Source organism: Chlamydotis macqueenii, chromosome 8 (genome assembly GCF_036417535.1).
Source record: "Chlamydotis macqueenii isolate bChlMac1 chromosome 8, bChlMac1.mat, whole genome shotgun sequence".
NCBI lineage: Eukaryota > Metazoa > Chordata > Aves > Otidiformes > Otididae > Chlamydotis > Chlamydotis macqueenii.
The window spans coordinates 38,235,946-38,254,546 of NC_141563.1; the positions used below are offsets into that span (position 1 = coordinate 38,235,946).

Consider the following 18,601-nt stretch of genomic DNA (forward strand, 5'->3'; position numbering starts at 1 on the left):
ATGTGTGCAGCATTTATAAGATTTTCTTCTTTTTTTGACTTACACCTCTTAAGCTTTTTTATTGCCGAAATATTTTAGCTTTGAATAATTACCTCACATTGCCATTTACAGTGTTAAAGTAACTAAATGTAGTCATAGTTAAACTTGATTATAAAAAAATGTTATAAAGAAATTCATCCTCATCTTGGCGTATTATATACATAAAGCAAATTGAGTAGGTCAGCAGCTAGATGTTTGAAACGGAATAGCCAGGATCTTCAGACGCCATCTGCCTCCTCCTCTTCCTCCATTTAATTAGCACAGGATTCTTCTTGTTTCTTTTGGTAATACATTTTGATACACAGTCCTCTATACTCTGTTTTCAATATTTTGGGGATAACTTTGTCAGAAGTAAGTGTGTGCATTGTAGGTGCTGATGAGAGAACAACGCAGGTTTTCTCCCAGGAGGAAGAGCAAGCTTTGTGGTGGTGGCCCCAGGAAGTGGTGGTTTCAGTTGTCCTGGAAGGACACTATTGTTTTCTCTTTTCTCATAGTCTGACAAGTGGCAAAATTAAAGATAGTAGAGAATTTGTGACCACTTTTTTTTTTTTTTTTTTTTTTAAGTAGAACTTACTGATGAACAGAGAGTTTCAAGCTACTGCTCGTAAATTTGTTGTGGAGGAAAGTATTCCTATTGCGGCACAATATGACAAAACTGGAGAGGTGAATTACCATGCTGTGAGGGGAAAAGTAAACTTTTATCTTAGTCTGTATAAAATGTAAAATGTTCATTGTGATGAATCAGAAGGTGATTATTTTCCCTGTCTATTTCAGTATCCTCTTCCACTCATAAAATGGGCTTGGGAACTTGGTCTTATGAATTCACACATACCAGAAAGCTGTGGTAAGTAAACATTCATTTTAATCTATAAAATGAAACAAAGAAAAGGCATTATATGAATTTTTATGTGTAATTATGGGTTCTGTATAAAATAAGTTGCATACTTGAATAATCTAAATTTAATCAGTAGGCAAGTTGACACACACAAGTGTTACTAGGTGTGGATGTAATCAGGAGACAAATTATACAGATGATGACTTACTAATTTATGACCAGATTTTCCTACTGTGATTACAACTGCCTGATGTTCCCCCGGTGCACTTTGTCAGCTGATTAGGTGGAGAAATTAGAAGGTTTTATTTTGTTCTAGTCTCAGACACAGGCTGGAGAATTTGAGAGCTGATTCCAGAAGGACAGTTTGCAGTTTAAATTAGGTGCGGTACAGCACTGTTTTGGCAGTGTTTAGGTTTATGTGTAACCATGGAAAAAATGTTAAATTACTTTCTTTTTTTTTTTGCATTTATATTACCTGAAAAAGAAGTTAGGGAAGTGTCCATAGTAGACCCTTCTTCAAAGACTAATCAGAGGGTGTTAATAAAAGCGGTTAAAGAACAAAGAAACAAAAGCAGCAATTGTGAGGGCTATATTTATTCAGCCACAAATTCTAGAGAAACTAAAGGCTGGACTACTGCAGTGTATAATCACTTGGTTATTAAATGACAAATTACAAGCGGCAAATTGGACACCATTGCTTTAAAAGGTCTCCAGATGAGATGTGGGGAAATACCTACTAGTGAGCCTGATACACCATGTCAATTAAGAACAAGTAAGATGAAACACAGAAATAGTGGATACAGATAAGCGTGATATGCCAGAGAAGGGTTTTTATGAAAGGAAGTCATGCCTCATAAAATCATTAAATCTGAAGTAGCGAGTCTGCGAACAACGGATGCCTGGTTGATATAAAATGCTTGAACTTCCAAAATTTAGTTTTAAAAATCATTAGGTTTCATAGTGGAAAGATTAACAGCACAGCCTTGCTGAGTCTTGCGCTATTGGGAATCTCTATAAATAAACTGGCAAATGGGGTCAATACTGAGGTGATAAGAGTTTACTGGTAATACTGAGTTACTCCATGTAGAAAAGATGAGACTGGTGCAAAGCGCTGCAGGAGAAGGCTGTGAAACTGAGTGATGGTTAAAATGGCAAATGCAATTCAGAAACGGAAAAGGGATGCACATGTGAAGGGAAAGAAGCAATCCGAAATTCAGAGAACTGGTACCTTCTGAACTAGTTACTGCCTCACAAAAAAAAAAGATTTTTGACTTTATAATACATAGTTCTGTAAACATCAGCATAATGCTCAGAAGTGATCAAAATGATAAAACTTAAGGTCAGAAGAGACCTTTAAGGGAATGAAGAAAAAAGCAGAAGGCATAATTATGCTACTGCCTGAATCCAAATTGCACTTGCCTCTTTAATTCCTTATGTAGCCAGATCCTTCCATTTCAAAAGAGTATTGTGGAAATGGAAAAGTTCCTAAAAGGATGACAAAGATCGTAATATGTACCTTCTGTGTGAGGTGTAGCTTCTGTATGAGAAGGGACTAAAATGTCAGCGTCATGGAGAATGTGAAAAAGGATTGATAGTTCACTTTCAATATAACTAGAAGGCATCAATTTAAGTCAGCAGATGGCAGGTTCAAAATAAATGAAAGGAGATGGTTCTACACAGAGTGCGTAGTTAATTTGTGAAACTCATTGCCCCTGGATGATATCGATGCTAAAATTTTACAAGAAGAGATTAGGCAAATTAACATAAGAAATATTTGTCAAGAGTTAGCATAACAGATACCAAAGAGAGGTATCTCTTTGGCTGAGGAAATCACCTGAAGGCTCAGGAAAATACTTTTGAGGAAGTATAGTTGTATAGGCTGCTCAATGACTTTTTTGCCTCAGTCTTCACCAATAAGAGCTCTTGTCTCACCACCCAAGCTGTAGAAGGCGCAAGCAGGGACTGGGAGGATGAAGAACCACCCACTGTACTCGAAGAGCAGGTTCGGGATCATCTGAGGAACCTGAAGGTGCACAAGTCCATGGGTCCTGATGAGATCCATCCGCGAGTCCTGAGGGAACTGACGGCTGAAGTTGCCAAGCCACTGGCTATCGTATTTGAGAAGTCGCGGCGGTCTGGTGAGGTCCCCGATGACTGGAAGAGAGGGAACATAACCCCCATTTTTAAAAAGGGGAACAAGGAAGACCCGGGTAACTACAGGCCGGTCAGCCTCACCTCTGTGCCTGGCAAGGTCATGGAGCAGATTCTCCTGGAAACCATGCTAAGGCACATGGAGAGCAAGGAGGTGGTTGGTGACAGCCAACATGGCTTCACCAAGGGCAGATCGTGCCTGACCAATTTGGTGGCCTTCTATGATGGGGTGACGGCATCGGTGGACAAGGGACGAGCAACTGACATCATCTACCTGGACTTGTGCAAAGCTTTTGACACTGTCCCGCACGACATCCTTCTCTCTAAACTAGAGAGACATGGGTTTGATGGACGGACCACTCGGTGGATAAGGAGTTGGCTGGATGGCCGCACTCAGAGAGTGGTGGTCAACGGCTCGATGTCCAGGTGGAGACCGGTCACGAGTGGCGTCCTTCAGGGGTCCGTGCTGGGCCCGGCCCTGTTCAACATCTTTGTTGGCGACATGGACAGTGGGATAGAGTGCACCCTCAGCAAGTTCGCCGATGACACCGAGCGGTCGACGCGCTGGAAGGGAGGGAGGCCATCCAGAGGGACCTGGACAGGCTGGAGAGGTGGGCCCGTGCCAACCTCATGAAGTTCAACCAGGCCAAGGGCAAGGTCCTGCACCTGGGTCGTGGCAATCCCAGGCACAAATCCAGGCTGGGCGGGGAATGGATTGAGAGCAGCCCTGAGGAGAAGGACTTGGGAGTGCTGGTGGACGAGAAGCTCAACATGAGCAGGCAATGCGCCCTTGCGGCCCAGAAGGCCAACCGCATCCTGGGCTGCATCAAGAGAAGCGTGGCCAGCAGGTCGAGGGAGGGGATTCTCCCCCTCTACTCTGCCCTGGTGAGACCCCACTTGGAGTACGGTGTCCAGTTCTGGAGCCCCCAGCACAAGAAGGACATGGACCAGTTGGAGAAGGTCCAGAGGAGGGCCACGAAGATGATAAAAGGGCTGGAGCACCTCTCTTATGAGGACAGGCTGAGAGAGCTGGGGCTGTTCAGCCTGGAGAAGAGGAGGCTCCGGGGAGACCTTAGAGTGGTCTTCCAGTACCTCAAGGGGGCCTACAAGAAAGATGGGGAGAGGCTGTTCAGCAGGGCCTGGTGTGACAGGGACGAGAGGTAATGGTTTTAAAATAGAGGGGGGTAGATTTAGATTGTAAAAATTTTCTTCCTAATTTCCAATGTGAGTTATAGAACAGTGGAACAGGTTGCCCAGAGAGGTGGTGGATGCCCCATGCCTGGAAATGTTCAAGGCCAGGTTGGATGAGGCTCTGAGCAACCTGATCCGGTTGGGGATGTCCCTGCTCCTGGCAGGGGGGTTGGACTGGATGACCGTTGAAGGTCCCTTCCAACCCTAACCATTCTATGACTCGATGATTCTATGATTCTATTGTTATTGTATTTGTATGTACTTCCCAAAGTGCAGCTTACGGATGTACAGGGGTTCGAACTGCCATCAGAGCAAATTCCCTAGGAGTAAGGTCTATCTTTTCTCACATCCCTTAAACTAGAATCTGTGCACTTAAAAACATTAATGGTCTAAATATTTTATTTCAGCAAATACCAGTAATCATTGCAGGAAATGAGCATCAACAGAAACAACACTTAGGAAGAATGACAGAGGAACCAGTGATGTGTGTGAGTGTAACTGCTGCACGGTAGATTGTTCCTAAACCATATTAACAGTATTACTCCTTTTCTTTTCTGTTCTTTTTTTTCCTTTTTTTTTTTTATTTTTTTCCTTTTCTTTTTTCCCAAAAACACTAACGTGTACTCACAACTTATCCCATTTTGTTTTGTAAACAGTGGCATTTACTGAAAGTCAGAGAATGGCTAATGAGAGACATTAAATAAGCAAAGAGAAGATATTACTTGGAAAACTGTCCCCATCCTAAGTCACGTACAAAAATTAATACCTTTTCTTTTCCTTTCAAGAGAGGGTTTAGGTGTTTAAGAAAAATACGAGGTTTGTATAAGGAGAAACTCAACTTGGATGGGAATTAAACTCTATTTGTGATCTTATCATATGAGCAGTACTTCTTACATAGAAGGAAGTAAAGATTCATGTGCAGTGCATTAAAATCTGAACAACTACGCCTCATAAAATGAAGGACAGTAAACATAAAATGTTACTCAGTGCTCTTATTTTCAAATTTAAAAGATCCTCAGCTTTCACATCAGATTTATGAAGCCTGAGGGAGTAATGACTTAAGGGTTACAGAACGGTCCTGTTTGATTAAAAGACCATTTCTGTATTATTATGGATTTATAAGGAAAATTAACCCATATACGTTCAGATTCTTCCTCAGACAGCTGTTTTGGGGGTTGTTGGGTTGTTTTGTGGGTTTTTTTTTGTTTGTTTGGGTTTTTTTGTGGCTTTTTTTTTTTTTAATTTAATGTTTTAGGTTTTACAGACCAGTTTGATGCACATAGTCTACCATAATTTGTGGTTGCCTAAAAATAGAAGGTTAATTCCTCAATATTTTGCATTGTATTTTCTTGTAGGCTTACTGTGTAACAGAGCCTGGAACAGGCTCTGATGTAGCTAGTATAAAAACAAAGGCTGAGAAGAAAGGAGATGAATATGTTCTTAACTGTCAGAAGATGTGGATCATAAATGGTGCGAAAGGAAACCGGTGTGTTAACAGAAAATACAACATGAGTTAACAGTTATGTTATACAGTGGCTTTCCCCACCCCCAAAGTTAAATTATTTAAAGATCTGTTATAAATGTGAATGTTCATTTTGTTTCAACACATTACGCTGTGTGTAGTCTCTGACCAGTTTATCAGGATAGGTTATAAGCATGCAGTCTCAGTGCTGTGCAAAGTCTAAAAAGGAAAATGAGCAATGACATGGTAACTCCTCACTCAAGAAGGCCTCTTAAATCTTGCTGTTATGAAACAAAATTAATTCTGCTGCTTCTTCAGGACAGGACAGCAACAGTACGATTTAACCTGCAGAGTACTCAAGAGGCTCATAGTACTAGCGACCTTGCTTTGTAGTTGTGATTGAGATCAGTTGCTTCTTATTCTACTAGAAACACCTCTCACTTCTAGAGAAGCTAGAAATAATGTTGGATTGTGGTGTTACATTTTATTTTCTGAAGTGAAGATATTTTCCAGCTGTTAAAGAATCTGCTGTGGTGTCTATGGAGCGTGCTTTACAATACAAACATCTTTCATCATGTCTCATATCACACTGGTTCGCAACACACAAAATCTTCTTGATTCAAGTGGAAGAACTTCAAACATTTATCTTACAGCTGAATTTTCTAGTTATTTATTTCCTTGTTCAAGACACATCCATCAAAGACAGTCTACCACATATCTTTTGACATTACTGAACATAATAAATGTGATTTACAACTGTTTAATTACTAAGAGAAATCACAAAATCATAAAATAGTTAGAGTTGGAAGGGACCTTCAAAGGTCATCTAGTCCAACCCCCCTGCAAGGAGCAGGGACATCCCCGACTAGATCAGGTTGCTCAGAGCCCCAGCCAACCTGGCCTGGAATGTTTCCAGGGATGGGGCATCCACCACCTCTCTGGGCAACCTGTTCCAGTGTTCTATAACTCGCATTGTAAAAAAATTTTTCCTAATATCCAATCTAAATCTACCCCCTCCTCTGGACCTTCTCCAACTGGTCCAAGTCCTTCTTGTGCTGGGGGCTCCAGAACTGGACACCGTACTCCAGGTGGGGTCTCATCAGAGCAGAGTAGAGGGGCAGAACCCCCTCCTTCGACCTGCTGCCCACGCTCCAGGGTGCGGTTGGCCTTCTGGGCCGCAAGGGCGCATTGCCAGCTCATGTTGAGCTTCTCGTCCACCAGCACTCCCAAGTCCTTCTCCTCAGGGCTGGTCTTGATCCATTCAATACTTTTATCTGTCAGCACCCTTGAAAGAGACAAACTTTATATGCCATTTTACCTGAAAAATTTCAATTCTTCCTACTTGAAACCAGAGATAACAGACCAGCTAAGGTCCTTTATTAAGGACTGCCTGTCCCAGCAGATTGCTTCATTTTTTCCTGGGGATTTCTCAACTCAAGATGCCTGACAGAACTACAGGAGGTTTCACATTCAGTGTTTTGATGGCTTCCCATGTTCTGTTCTTTATTTTTGGAAATTATCACAAGAATAGCTTGAACCAGTTTGACCTGTTTGTACATCTCAGCATAATGGGGCTCTAATTGAGGTATCTCACACTACTGAGCTGATGCCATTATTGCTTAAAGGCAAGCAGGTACCTATTAGGAGTATTTATTCCCTCTCTTCTATCAAGAAAGCAATTTTCTAAAGAGAGTGGTGGTTTTGCCTTATTTAGGGTACTGATTACCTACTGCTTTGAAATAAAAGGAGATTTCGTCACGGCAAGCCTGACCGCCTTCCCACACGCAGGAGGCCCGAGGGAGGCCCCTGCGGCGGGCCCCGGGCGCTGTGCCGCACCAGCCCTGCGGCGCGGCCTCGGCAGAGCCGCAGAACTGAGCGACCCGCCCCGCCGCAGGCGGGCAGCGCTGCCCCGATGGGAGCGACGCGCCGCCCTCCCGGGAGCCGACAGCGGCTGGGCCGCACCGGCAGGTGCGGTAGACAGTACCGGTCTGAGCTGCTCGGCGGGCTCCGGTCTTGCCCCCCGCGCTCTGTCGGGCCGGGACCGCAAACGCTGCCAGGCGGCCCGCGGGCAGCTATAGCGGGGCCCTGCCGGGCGTCACTTCTTGCTCCGCCCCGCAGCGCGACGCGCCTTCCGCTGCCGGCAGCCAACATGGTGGGTATCGCTCGCCGCGCCGGGGAAAGGGGCAGGCCCGCTGGGCTGACGGCGCCCGTGCCTTCGCCTGTCGGGGCGACGCGCAGGTTTCCAGCCGCGCAGTTCTGCTCAGCGGGCCGGGAGGCCGGCGCGGGCTGGTGGCGGCCGCGGGGGCCGTGGCGGTGCTGGTGGCACTCGCAGCTCCGGTTGCAGAGTGGATCCGGGAGCGCGCCCGCCGCCCGCCCGGGCCGCGCCCGGCGATGGCGGGACGGGGAGCGCGCGGCGAAAGGAGGCTGGGCGGCAGCCCCGCGCTGTGCGGGCTCGCGGTCGGGTCCGGCCGGGGCCTCTGCAGCGAGGAGCACGGCGTCCTCACCTCCGGTTTTCCAGTTTATTTCTGGAGAATTGGTGATTTTTCTCAGCTTTATTGAAAGATTTCTTTCGCAGCCTCCCCCTGGCAAGGATTTAGCCAGACTGAAAAGTGGCAATGTAAGGTACGGGATCTGCCCCACGTTCAAAACAAAGAGGTGTCTGTTTCCAAAGCTGCTAGTGCTGACTAAATTGTACCTAGGTACTAAAACATCTTGAACTGACAACAGAACTGATATTTGTGTTGGTCCTTTTTACAGGGGACGCCGCAGAAGGATGTTACAATAAAACCCGATGCCCCAAGCACATTACTTTCGGAGAAGCATGCAGACTATATAGCTTCATATGGAACAAAGAAAGATGATTATGTAGGTGTTGATTTGCTTCAATACAGCTGTGGCTAGAGATCAAAGTCAAGGGTTAGATGCATGCTCACAAGCTCACAAGTTTCTTGCCCTGCAATCCAAAGTATAAAAGAAATATTTCTTTGGTAATTTCCCTAGGTCTGTGATGAGTTTTGGCATGTTTTATCCGAGTATAAATTTGAAGATTAACGGTTTAGCTCTAGAATTATTATGAGACCTGAGAAATGAACTGCTTGTTGCTTCTTCATTGCATGTTGCTCTTTTCATGGGACAGCATACTGAATCTCACCACAGTGCTGCTTTGTGCTTACTAGGTTTGATAAACAGTTTAACTAGCGTCAGTTTTATAGTCATAGGTCATTAGATGTAGCCCACAACAATCGAATTCCAGTTCCAGCAAGTGCAAAATGTCAATAACTGCTTATGTCTGAAGAGAAGTTGCAGTTAACCTTTACTGCCCACAAAAGAACTCTAAGCAATGTTGCTTATGATTGTTGGTTTTGTGCTTAACAAGTACTGCATGAAGAAAATAATGTGTATGGGTAGTGTAGGCGATGTAATCAGTGTAATCACCAATTCAATATGAAATTTCATTTCCTAGTGCAACTTCAGGTTGTAGTAGTTTTGGCATTTGGAAGTAAGTTTCATTAAATGTTAAACTAGCCATTTTTGAGACTGATTGGGGTGGTAATTTGAGTGGTAGTTTGGATGCCAAGATAATAACTGATGATCTGAAGTGAATTGGTGCTTAACAACTTGTACATGCTTAATTTGACATTGAGCTTGATACTTGGATAAGAAAATCCTGAGGAGGAAGGGAATGTGTAGACACAGGCACATGCACATTTATGTATGTATGTGTGTGTGTGTGTATATACACACATGCATGACGTACAGAATATTTGTGAGTGACTGATATGTAGTAAGTTGTTAGTGGTATGGAAGATGCCTGACGTATTACAAACTGCTGGTAAATGTTAACTAATGTATTTTCATTGCTCTATATTTATGATGTGCTTATCTGATTAAGAACTAAAATAATGCACTACTTAGGAATACTGTATGTCGGAGTATTTGAGGATGAGTGGTGTTTACTGGGGGCTGACAGCAATGGATCTCATGGGGCAGCTGCACCGAATGAACAAAGAAGAAATTCTGGCATTCATCAAATCATGTCAACATGAATGTGGTGGAATAAGTGCCAGCATAGGTCATGATCCTCATCTTCTGTATACCCTCAGTGCTGTCCAGGTAAATGTAACAGGGTAATTGTAGAAAAAAAAACATTTGTAATTAATGTTTTTTATGTTTACAGATTTACGAACCAGGTACTGTTGGATGCTGATGGCAAAAACTATTTCAGTACTTTATTAAAAAAAATATACAATGGACAAAACTGTAGGATTTAGCTGTATCATTTCCTAAAAAAAATTGTCAGATTTGGGAACATTGTGCTTTTAATGATCATTTAATAGTGACTGCATTCTAGATAAAGTTTGTAGCAGACTTCTTGAAATACTTCTTAGCTACAGGTTTTACTGTAGTTTTTTGTAGATAATGTTGGATTTTATAAATTATTCTTAGTGTACATTGAGGTGAAAGATATCTATGACCAGAATAAGAGTAAAGTTTCGGATTTTATTTTTTAATGTATGTATTACTAAATATTATGGTTGCTCCTATTATAACATTAATGAATAATTATATATTTGTATAAAATATATATACGTAATATGTGAAAATTATATGTAGTGTGTTTACACTTTAGTACTGTACAAAAGAAACATTGTACTAGCCAGTTCTTGTTGTGTTCCTCAAATCTGCTTTTTTGTGTATAACTTAAAAATGATACTAGTCTGTTGAGCGTTTTATTTATTTATTTGGTGTGTATTCTTCCCCTGAGAAAAAGTAATTCTCAGTTTTGTTTTTTTCACCATAACTATCTCCATCATAGATTTAATTTCTCACTCCCTCTTGTGTGTCTCTCTTTCTTTTCTTTTCTCCCCCCCCCCCCCCCCCCCCGCCTTCTTTCCTTCTTTTGTGCAAACTCCCATGGAAAAAAATACCGAAAAGGCTCAAATGCTTCTGAACAATTGCTTGCATAATGCACCTCTAGTCAGTCTTACAGAAGAAATATTTAAATGGTATTGCAAATAAATAAGACAGCCTCTTTTAGGAAGAAAGTATGTTGGATTTAAGGTATTGGATTGGAAACCCTTAGGTAGGACAGAAGAACACTGTTTTCTTGGGTCAGTGATGAGTATTGGCATGTATTATCTGCTCTAAAGTTGGTATTTATCACCACTTCAGCTCTGAGAATCAGGAAGCAAAAGTTTCTTTAGGCTATGACATTTGAGCTTTTCCAAACTGTCCAGTCAAACTCCTTTCACAAATTCTAATCCAGTATAAGGAGAAGGGGGTACAATTTGAGGTTGTTCACTTTTACTCGTGAGACATGTTAGTTCTTAAATAAATACTCAATGTTACTAGGAGATATTTTTGTGTTAACTGAATGCAGCTCTAGTTGTATGAAGCTGAAAAGTGTTAGCAAGCGCTGATGTAGAATTTTTGTGGTAAACTTAACCAGCATGTCTTAATGAACAGGCACGTTCCTAGTGAACAAACACCATTCGGTCCTATCTACGTATCCAGAATTTTTTAAAAGTCATGTCACATCTTCCTTTGATGACAATTGCTGGTTTGTTCAGATTTGCTTTTTAAGGAGCATGCTATATTATATATTTTCTGTGGGAGTTGTACGTTCTTTTTTTTGCATTTTCATAAGACTTAGATTTTATCTAACAATTGAAAGATTCCAGCTAACTCTAGGTGTTCAGAGTCATAGCTGTTGGCAACAAAGTTGCTTAGTTTCAACTCTTCTTTCTGTTATGCTACTTCTAATAAATTCTTAATTACTCTCTTTACAGGTTATGCAAGTATGAGTAAAAACACAAAGCCGGCTGGGGCTCAGAAATAGTGTTGTTGTTTTCATGTGACATTGTGTCATATGGGTTTACTGGTTCAAATCAGTGCCAGCTCAGGAAACTTTGTATTCCCTACTATGACCTTTTATTTTCTTCCAGAAAATATTGACTGTACAGTTTGTGTCTACTCATATTGTTCATAGTACTTTCTCTTAAATTATTGCAAATTGGTTCTACTCATATTTAAAAATGGAATGTAAATAAAAGTCTTGTAATTCAAAATTAATTGTTGCTGACAAGCTTGGAATGTAAGTGTTATTAGTAACCAGCTGCTTAAGTAGCAGCAGTGCACAAACTACAAATCTGTAAGTCTGGGATGTCATTAACCATTACAAAATTAACCATAATCAAATCTGTTCTACATAAAGCTAACATAAAAACAAATAAACCTAATTATGCTTTTGAAAGGAGAGATGGAAGTTGGAAAGTAGCAAAGCATGAAAGAGTTCATGTTGTGAACTGCCTATATTTTCATTTGAGACTTTCTTAAAGTTTTTAGACAGAGATAGGTGAACTGCAGTGAATGAGATTTCATTTTAATAAACTTTACCAAATAGTAGTCAGAGTCAATTAAATACAGTCTTTTAGAAATCCAGGATTTATTATTTTTAAGAAATGACTTAAAAATTTTTCCTCTTTGATTGTTACTGTGCCTTTTTTTTCCCAGATTCTTATCTTATATGATAGTCTCCATGTTGTTGATGTAAATAAAATTGTTGAGTATATACAGAACTTGCAACAAGAAGATGGATCGTTTGCTGGAGACGAATGGGGTAATTTCTAAATCTTTAAAATGTAGTGACTAGGTTGATGTGTGTAAGTCTGTGAACTTAATGTTTCCTTGCATGATCTTTTTGCTTATGTATTGTATATGAACACTTTTATTTTCTGAGTTATGAAAAGTGAGATTTTGTGAAGGACAGAGTTATGGTTCATTCCTTTCAAAAATATTCTACGTTTCAGTTCTGTTCTTGGATTAAAAATAAGTTGTCCAGCTCTTAAAGAAGAAAACTTTTGGGCTTTTGTAAGTTGACAGTACTTTGATATACTAGATATGTTATTCTGTAAGGAATGTTTTATGTTTGCCGTTTAATGGCAGTCAGTTATGATCTTTATCCAGTACTTAGTTACTCTAAAAATACTTATCCCCATGAAACACTTAAAATTTAATAAAAACTATTGCATATCGCTCATGTTATTGTTTTGTTAAAATTCAGCAATTGAGATCATGTCAGTATATGTATACTACTGTAAAGGTAGCTGTTATGCTATATGTGAAAATGGTTCATAGTTTGCTGCATCCTTTTTGTTAAACTATTGAAACAGATGTACTGAATGCGCGCTGGATTTACGCTATTTCTGAAAGGCAGTTACACTGCAGCTGGGGGTGTGTGATACCTGACAGTACAGAACAGCACGTGTTTGTTTTATATGTTTCAGCTTGTGGATTTCTTAAGAAGTCTTACATCAGTTTGAGGAAAAAAAAAAATGTTCACAGCTGGGTTAGATTTTAAATTTTGACTTCCAAGTATAAGTTGCTTGGAGTTTGTGCTAGGAGAGTTATGTTGATAGGGACTTGGCAAGCAATCATTCTGCTGTCCATGTAGCGGTTTTGGTTTAGCTTCCAGACACTAGTATGCAAAAGAAAACTTGCAACTGTCATCAGTCTTCCTCTAAAAACAAAAATGGCTTCTACTTCTGCCTGGATTTAAGGCAGATCAAGAGTTGTGTCTGAGTATTTTTGAATTCGCCGCTATGCAATTATCTAGTAGAGCACTACAGATAAACTCTAACATTATGCGTTATTTGTAAATTACCACTAGTTGAATTTATTTGGATATATCTGACTATACACCAGCTCAAAATTAGTTGTTCGCTTTTGTGTGCAGTAAACATACAGATCACTTGAGTTGTAATGTACACTTTCTAAATTACTGAGGAAATAATTAATGGGCTGGAAAAGGAAACAGTATGGGGGCAGTTTTTGGCTGATTTTTGTTGTTCAATGTAAATAAATGTATTTTAACATTTTGTTCCATATTTTCAGGAGTGATTTAAATGTATTTTTGTGGTTGTTAATAAAAATATTCTTGTTTCATTCCCTACCCCCCACATTCTAGGGGAAATAGATACAAGGTTCTCCTTCTGTGCTGCAGCAACTCTTGCGCTTCTGGTAAGTCCTAAGTCATTACTTGCACAAGCACAGAATCTGCTCAAGTTTCTATAGTTAATGAGCTTGGTAGAATACAAAGTGCATTAGTTGCTTTTCTGACTTGCAGGGAAAGCTGGATGCTATTGATGTGGGAAAAGCAGTAGAATTTGTTTTGTCCTGTATGAACTTTGATGGAGGATTTGGTTGTAGACCAGGTTCCGAATCACATGCAGGGCAGGTGAGTTTTTCTTTATATGGAAGTGTTTTAAATTAGCAAGCATCACATACTGCCTATAAATGTTTATTTACAATATCTATCAGTTATGTCAATAGATGAACCTTTCTTGTTTCCCAAATGCCTAATTTTAGTACCTTAGTTAAAATAGGTGAACAAATAGGTTGATACATCTGAGAAGTACAGACTCAGAAGGTTATAGTCTGGGCAAAAAACCAAAAGATGATAAGGGAACAACTTTTAGGACTATATTTCAGTCTTCACATGGTGATGCTGGAATAGTTAGCATGAGGATTTTTAGAGAATTTGAAATGGGTCTTAATAAAGGCGTTCTATCACTGTGTCTGCCACAAATCATAATGAAACAAACTTCAATTGTATAATACGTTTGATATTTATCAGCTGATGAACTCAAATAAAAGTGAGACATGAACCTTCTCAAGGGGAGACTTGCTTAATTTTTTGAGGAAAGTCAGTTTTAAGATGAGATACCTGACTCAGGCAACACTTATCATGTTTTGTTGTAGGCACCAAAGAGTGTTTTACTAGTGACAGTGAATTCTGCAAAATGCTCAGTAAATTCTAGTTGAGAAGAGAATGCAGTAGTATAATTGGAACAAATTAAGGGATCTCTCGAGGAAGAGAATCTCAACGACTTCTTCCAGCAGAAAATTTACATTAAAACTATCTTTCCTATTTTTTTTTTTTTTTCATGGAAGGGATTATTGCACTTAACCTGAATTTCTTAATAGAAATAAACTTTTAATAAAATATTTTAATGCTGTTGCAACTGCATGTTTGCATAATTATGGTGAGAAATGCCATAGGCAGGATTCACCTCAGTGCATGAAAATCCTAGAGGTATTTTGTCGAGAAAAGTGCTGGGCTTTTACTTCAGCCCCCCCAACTCCCCCCTCTTTTTTAAATCAGAAAAAAAAAATTAAACCTGGTATATATACCTTATCTTATGAGGTTTATCTGCGGTAGCATTACTCATCTTATCTAAATGGCTGGACCATGTTCTAGTGTTCAAGGAAGTCCGATTAAGTAGCTCAACCCACTCTGCAGCTGGCATTTCCTGGGAGGATTTTAGATCTGTTGTGCATGTTTACATTCTCCTTAAAATACTGTAAAGGGCAACTCCTTCACCTGCACAGTAGCTCAAAAGTTTTCTGGGAATATCACATTTATTTTGCAGTATTCTTGGATAGGCACATCCCTGTCGATGTGTGCTTTTGTTGGGTTTTTTGTTGTCTTTTTGGGGATGTGTTTCATTAGGAAAAGGTGACTATGAGCTGAGCAGGCTTCAGTTGATGTTGTGGTTTCTTGCAGTTTGTGCTTGGCTACTTTCTTAGTGACCACATGAAACGTGACTGGAGTATGCTGTTGCACTGTAAATGTTATTTCCCAGGAAAAAATGAGGAGGGATTAATCAATGCACATATATTACATGGCACATTGAAAGTAAGCCTGACATGACTAGGTGTATGTGGGATTGCCAGGGTAGTTAATGATCAGGGTTAACCTGTTTCTGCTAGAGATTTCATATGATGTTTAGTTTGCTCTCCACAAGCCTTAGAGTAAGAGGGACACAGAGGAACAAACCATGGGCTGGATGCAAAATTTTCATAAAGGCCATATCCAGCTTGCAAAAATCAGTTTGAGTACTCTTGCTTGATAGTTTCTGTTTTTACAGTAAAACTGTATGGCTCTGCCTGATCTTTTTCCAAACCTTGCATTGATGTCTTAAATTAGTAAAATCTTACTGTTCTAGAATTACATTGTGTAACTGGTACTTTTATACAAAAGCAGCTGTAACAATAACATACTTTTCTAATGGAAAAGTAAAACTCATTAGAAACTAAAAGTTTAAATGTGTGCTTATTTTGTACTGTGTTTGCATGACTGTATTCCTGTTTTGAGATCTTCCTGCATTTAGTCTGCTAAACTGTACTTCGTTTTTAAATACACAAAAAAATTTATGTCTGTAATTTTAGATCTATTGTTGCACAGGATTTCTGGCTATAACAGACCAGTTGCATCAAATAAATGTTGACTTGCTGGGTTGGTGGCTTTGTGAACGTCAGTTACCTTCTGGCGGTCTCAACGGACGACCAGAGAAGGTATTAGGTGGCTTCTTTTGTTTATTCAAACCTTAATAGAGATTACTTTTTCTAAAGCTGAAGTACTTCTGGAAAATTTCATAACTTCTATGAAATATTTAGTAAACTTTTTGAAGAAGTCAGTCCTTCATTTTGATTATTCATTTTATCATAGAATCGTAGAATAGTTTGGGTTGGAAGGGGCCTTTAAAGCCCACCCAGTCCAACCCCTCTGTAAGGAGCAGGGACTTCTTCAACTGGATCAGGTTGCTCAGAGCCTCATCCAGCCTGGCCTTTTGTCACTAACACTTGTCGTGCGATCTTTAGCTATGCTTAGTTTGAGTTCTCAGTTTAGAAAAGTACACATACTGAAGTATGTCTTGCTGACCACTTGAACCAGTATCCTGTTAAATCAGAGCTTGAATATTTTCTGACATTGGGAATGATCTCTTCTGCAAGATTTGTACAGAATCTACTGTTTTACTGGGTGAATCTACTGTTTTACTGGGTGTAAATCCTGGGTGTAGTAGTGTTCCACATCACACTAGGAAATTCTGTAACCTAGAATAATCTCTACTAGCAAATAGATAACCAACCAACCAAGTTTTTTTTTTTTTTTTAAAATGAAACTAATTTATATGAAGTTCTTTGTACTTACTTCTGAAAATGGCACTGTGGTTTTTTAGCCTCTCCCACAGAAGGTGAAGGCTGTTTTAAAGTCACATTCTTGTGGTTTTGTTTCTTGAAGAAGGGAGGAGGTTTGAAAAAGAGACTTTTCCCTTCCTGAGAACAGAAGGTCGTCTGAAGAGAGGCTACATCCAGGAACTTTATTCTCCTTTACCCGAAAGAAACTCTTTAAGTACTCTGCAACAGTATTATGACAGCACACCTAGAAATTTGCAGAATCAGCAATAAAATTTGCAATGTCATGTTTAAAGCAAATAATGATCTCCTTCTCTGTTGGACAGTTACCTGATGTATGTTATTCATGGTGGGTGCTAGCATCTTTGAAGATGATTGGCAGGTTACATTGGATTGACAGAGAGAAACTGCGCTGCTTTATTTTGGCCTGCCAGGATGAGGAGACTGGAGGATTTGCTGACAGACCAGGAGATATGGTAAATAAACTTTTTACTAAATAAAAGGTACTTCACTGAAAATTTCAGCTGAAAAGATAAGTTTTCTTGTTTGAGCGTAACTCAGCTCGTGATCCAGGTGTAAGTGTTTTGCAGAGCCTGCAGTTTACTTTGAATTAAAGCATAAGGTGGAGTTGCTTTCCAAGGCTTACATGGGGAGCACATATTTTATATTGCTCTTACACTGTAGTATACCCCACTGAAGTCAGTTGCTGTTCCTTACAAATTCTGGTTTGGTTCCTGTAACACATACCACACCAGTAGTTTCTCACAAGATCACTTGGAAGAGCAATGTGAAAAGAATGTGTTTGGTGGTGTTTTTTGGGGATCTGTGGGGTTTTTGTTTTGGTGGGGTTTTTTTGTTGTTTTTTGTTTGTTTTTTTTTTTTTTTTTTTGTAAAATTATGTGCAAGCTAGAGTCCAGCACAGGTCAAGTAATCTTCAACTCTCTTGGAGATTTTTTGCCTCATCTAAATGAGCCATAAGTTTCTATTAAGAATCCTTACACGTTAACTTTTGTTCTGTGCCAGCCCAGCCGCTGAATTTGTCTAAATGAGGGAGGAAGAAGCTTTTAACATTATAAAGAGGCTGGTGGTGTGGATTTTCTGTTTGGTTGAGAGAGCAGTTATGGTTTAGCTGGTCTGTTATCTCTGGTTTCAAGTGGGAAGAATTGAAATTTTAATTGAATTTTTTAAAATGGCATATAAAGTTTGTATCTTTCAAGGGTGCTGACAGATAAAAGTATTGTGAGACCTCAGTGCAATTCCTATAGAACACTTGGCTGCTTATTTGGCAATGGTAAGGGGGAAGTCTTAGCTGTTTTTATTGCAGCTCACCGTGTCTTCTGCTTTCTCCACAAATCCGTTAAAAACTGAAGTAGCTTTCTATTTCTTTGCAAGCTGACACATTATGCCCACTTGGGGGAGGGAGAGAAATCTCTTTACTCTGGTCTGTCATTTGGAAAGTGTTTTGGTATTCTTAAAATGGGAAGGTTTTTGTGTTTTGAAGGAGCTCATAGAAAGACTTTGTTCCTTTTCAGAATTCTCCAAGAAAAGCCTAACACTTAAAAGTCTTAATGCTTTTCTGGCTTTGAGATTAAACTTAAGCTATTTTTGTCTTGCTAGAAGAGCAACTTTTCAGGGCTTTTCCTCTATATCTAATGCAGGCATTTTTGGGATAGTTCTGGCATATTATGTTAGCAGTCATTTCATATTATTTTTACCTGTCATCCATTGTTGAAGCGGGAACTGCTGTAGAAATGTTGTCGCCTAGAGATTTTTGCTTTGTTCCTGCAGAAACTCATTCCTAGCAGACCCTGTTGGTGTGTGTGTGTTTGTTTTTGTTTTGGTTTTGTGGGATGTTTTTGTTTGTCGGTTTGGGTTGATTTTTTGTTTGGGTTTTGTTTTGTTTTAATTAGTTCTAGCTTCTAGATTTGGCACTGTGATTGTATTTT

General features: G+C 39.9%; 1 protein-coding gene and 1 non-coding gene across 2 annotated transcripts in view; both read left to right on the top strand.

The window, feature by feature from the left end:
- Nucleotides 1-18,601, top strand: part of RABGGTB (Rab geranylgeranyltransferase subunit beta) — a 30,389-nt gene that overhangs the window by 7,068 nt on the left and 4,720 nt on the right. The window contains exons 3-10 of the mRNA XM_086754120.1: nt 7,467-7,830; nt 8,436-8,543; nt 9,594-9,791; nt 12,192-12,297; nt 13,645-13,697; nt 13,804-13,914; nt 15,909-16,034; nt 16,982-17,131. Coding sequence (XP_086610246.1) covers nt 7,467-7,830; nt 8,436-8,543; nt 9,594-9,791; nt 12,192-12,297; nt 13,645-13,697; nt 13,804-13,914; nt 15,909-16,034; nt 16,982-17,131 — 1,216 coding nt within the window. The remainder of the gene's footprint in view (nt 1-7,466; nt 7,831-8,435; nt 8,544-9,593; nt 9,792-12,191; nt 12,298-13,644; nt 13,698-13,803; nt 13,915-15,908; nt 16,035-16,981; nt 17,132-18,601) is intronic.
- LOC147600018 (small nucleolar RNA SNORD45) lies at nt 8,678-8,760 on the top strand. The gene has a single exon (XR_015259300.1). It is a non-coding gene; the product is annotated as a small nucleolar RNA SNORD45 (small nucleolar RNA).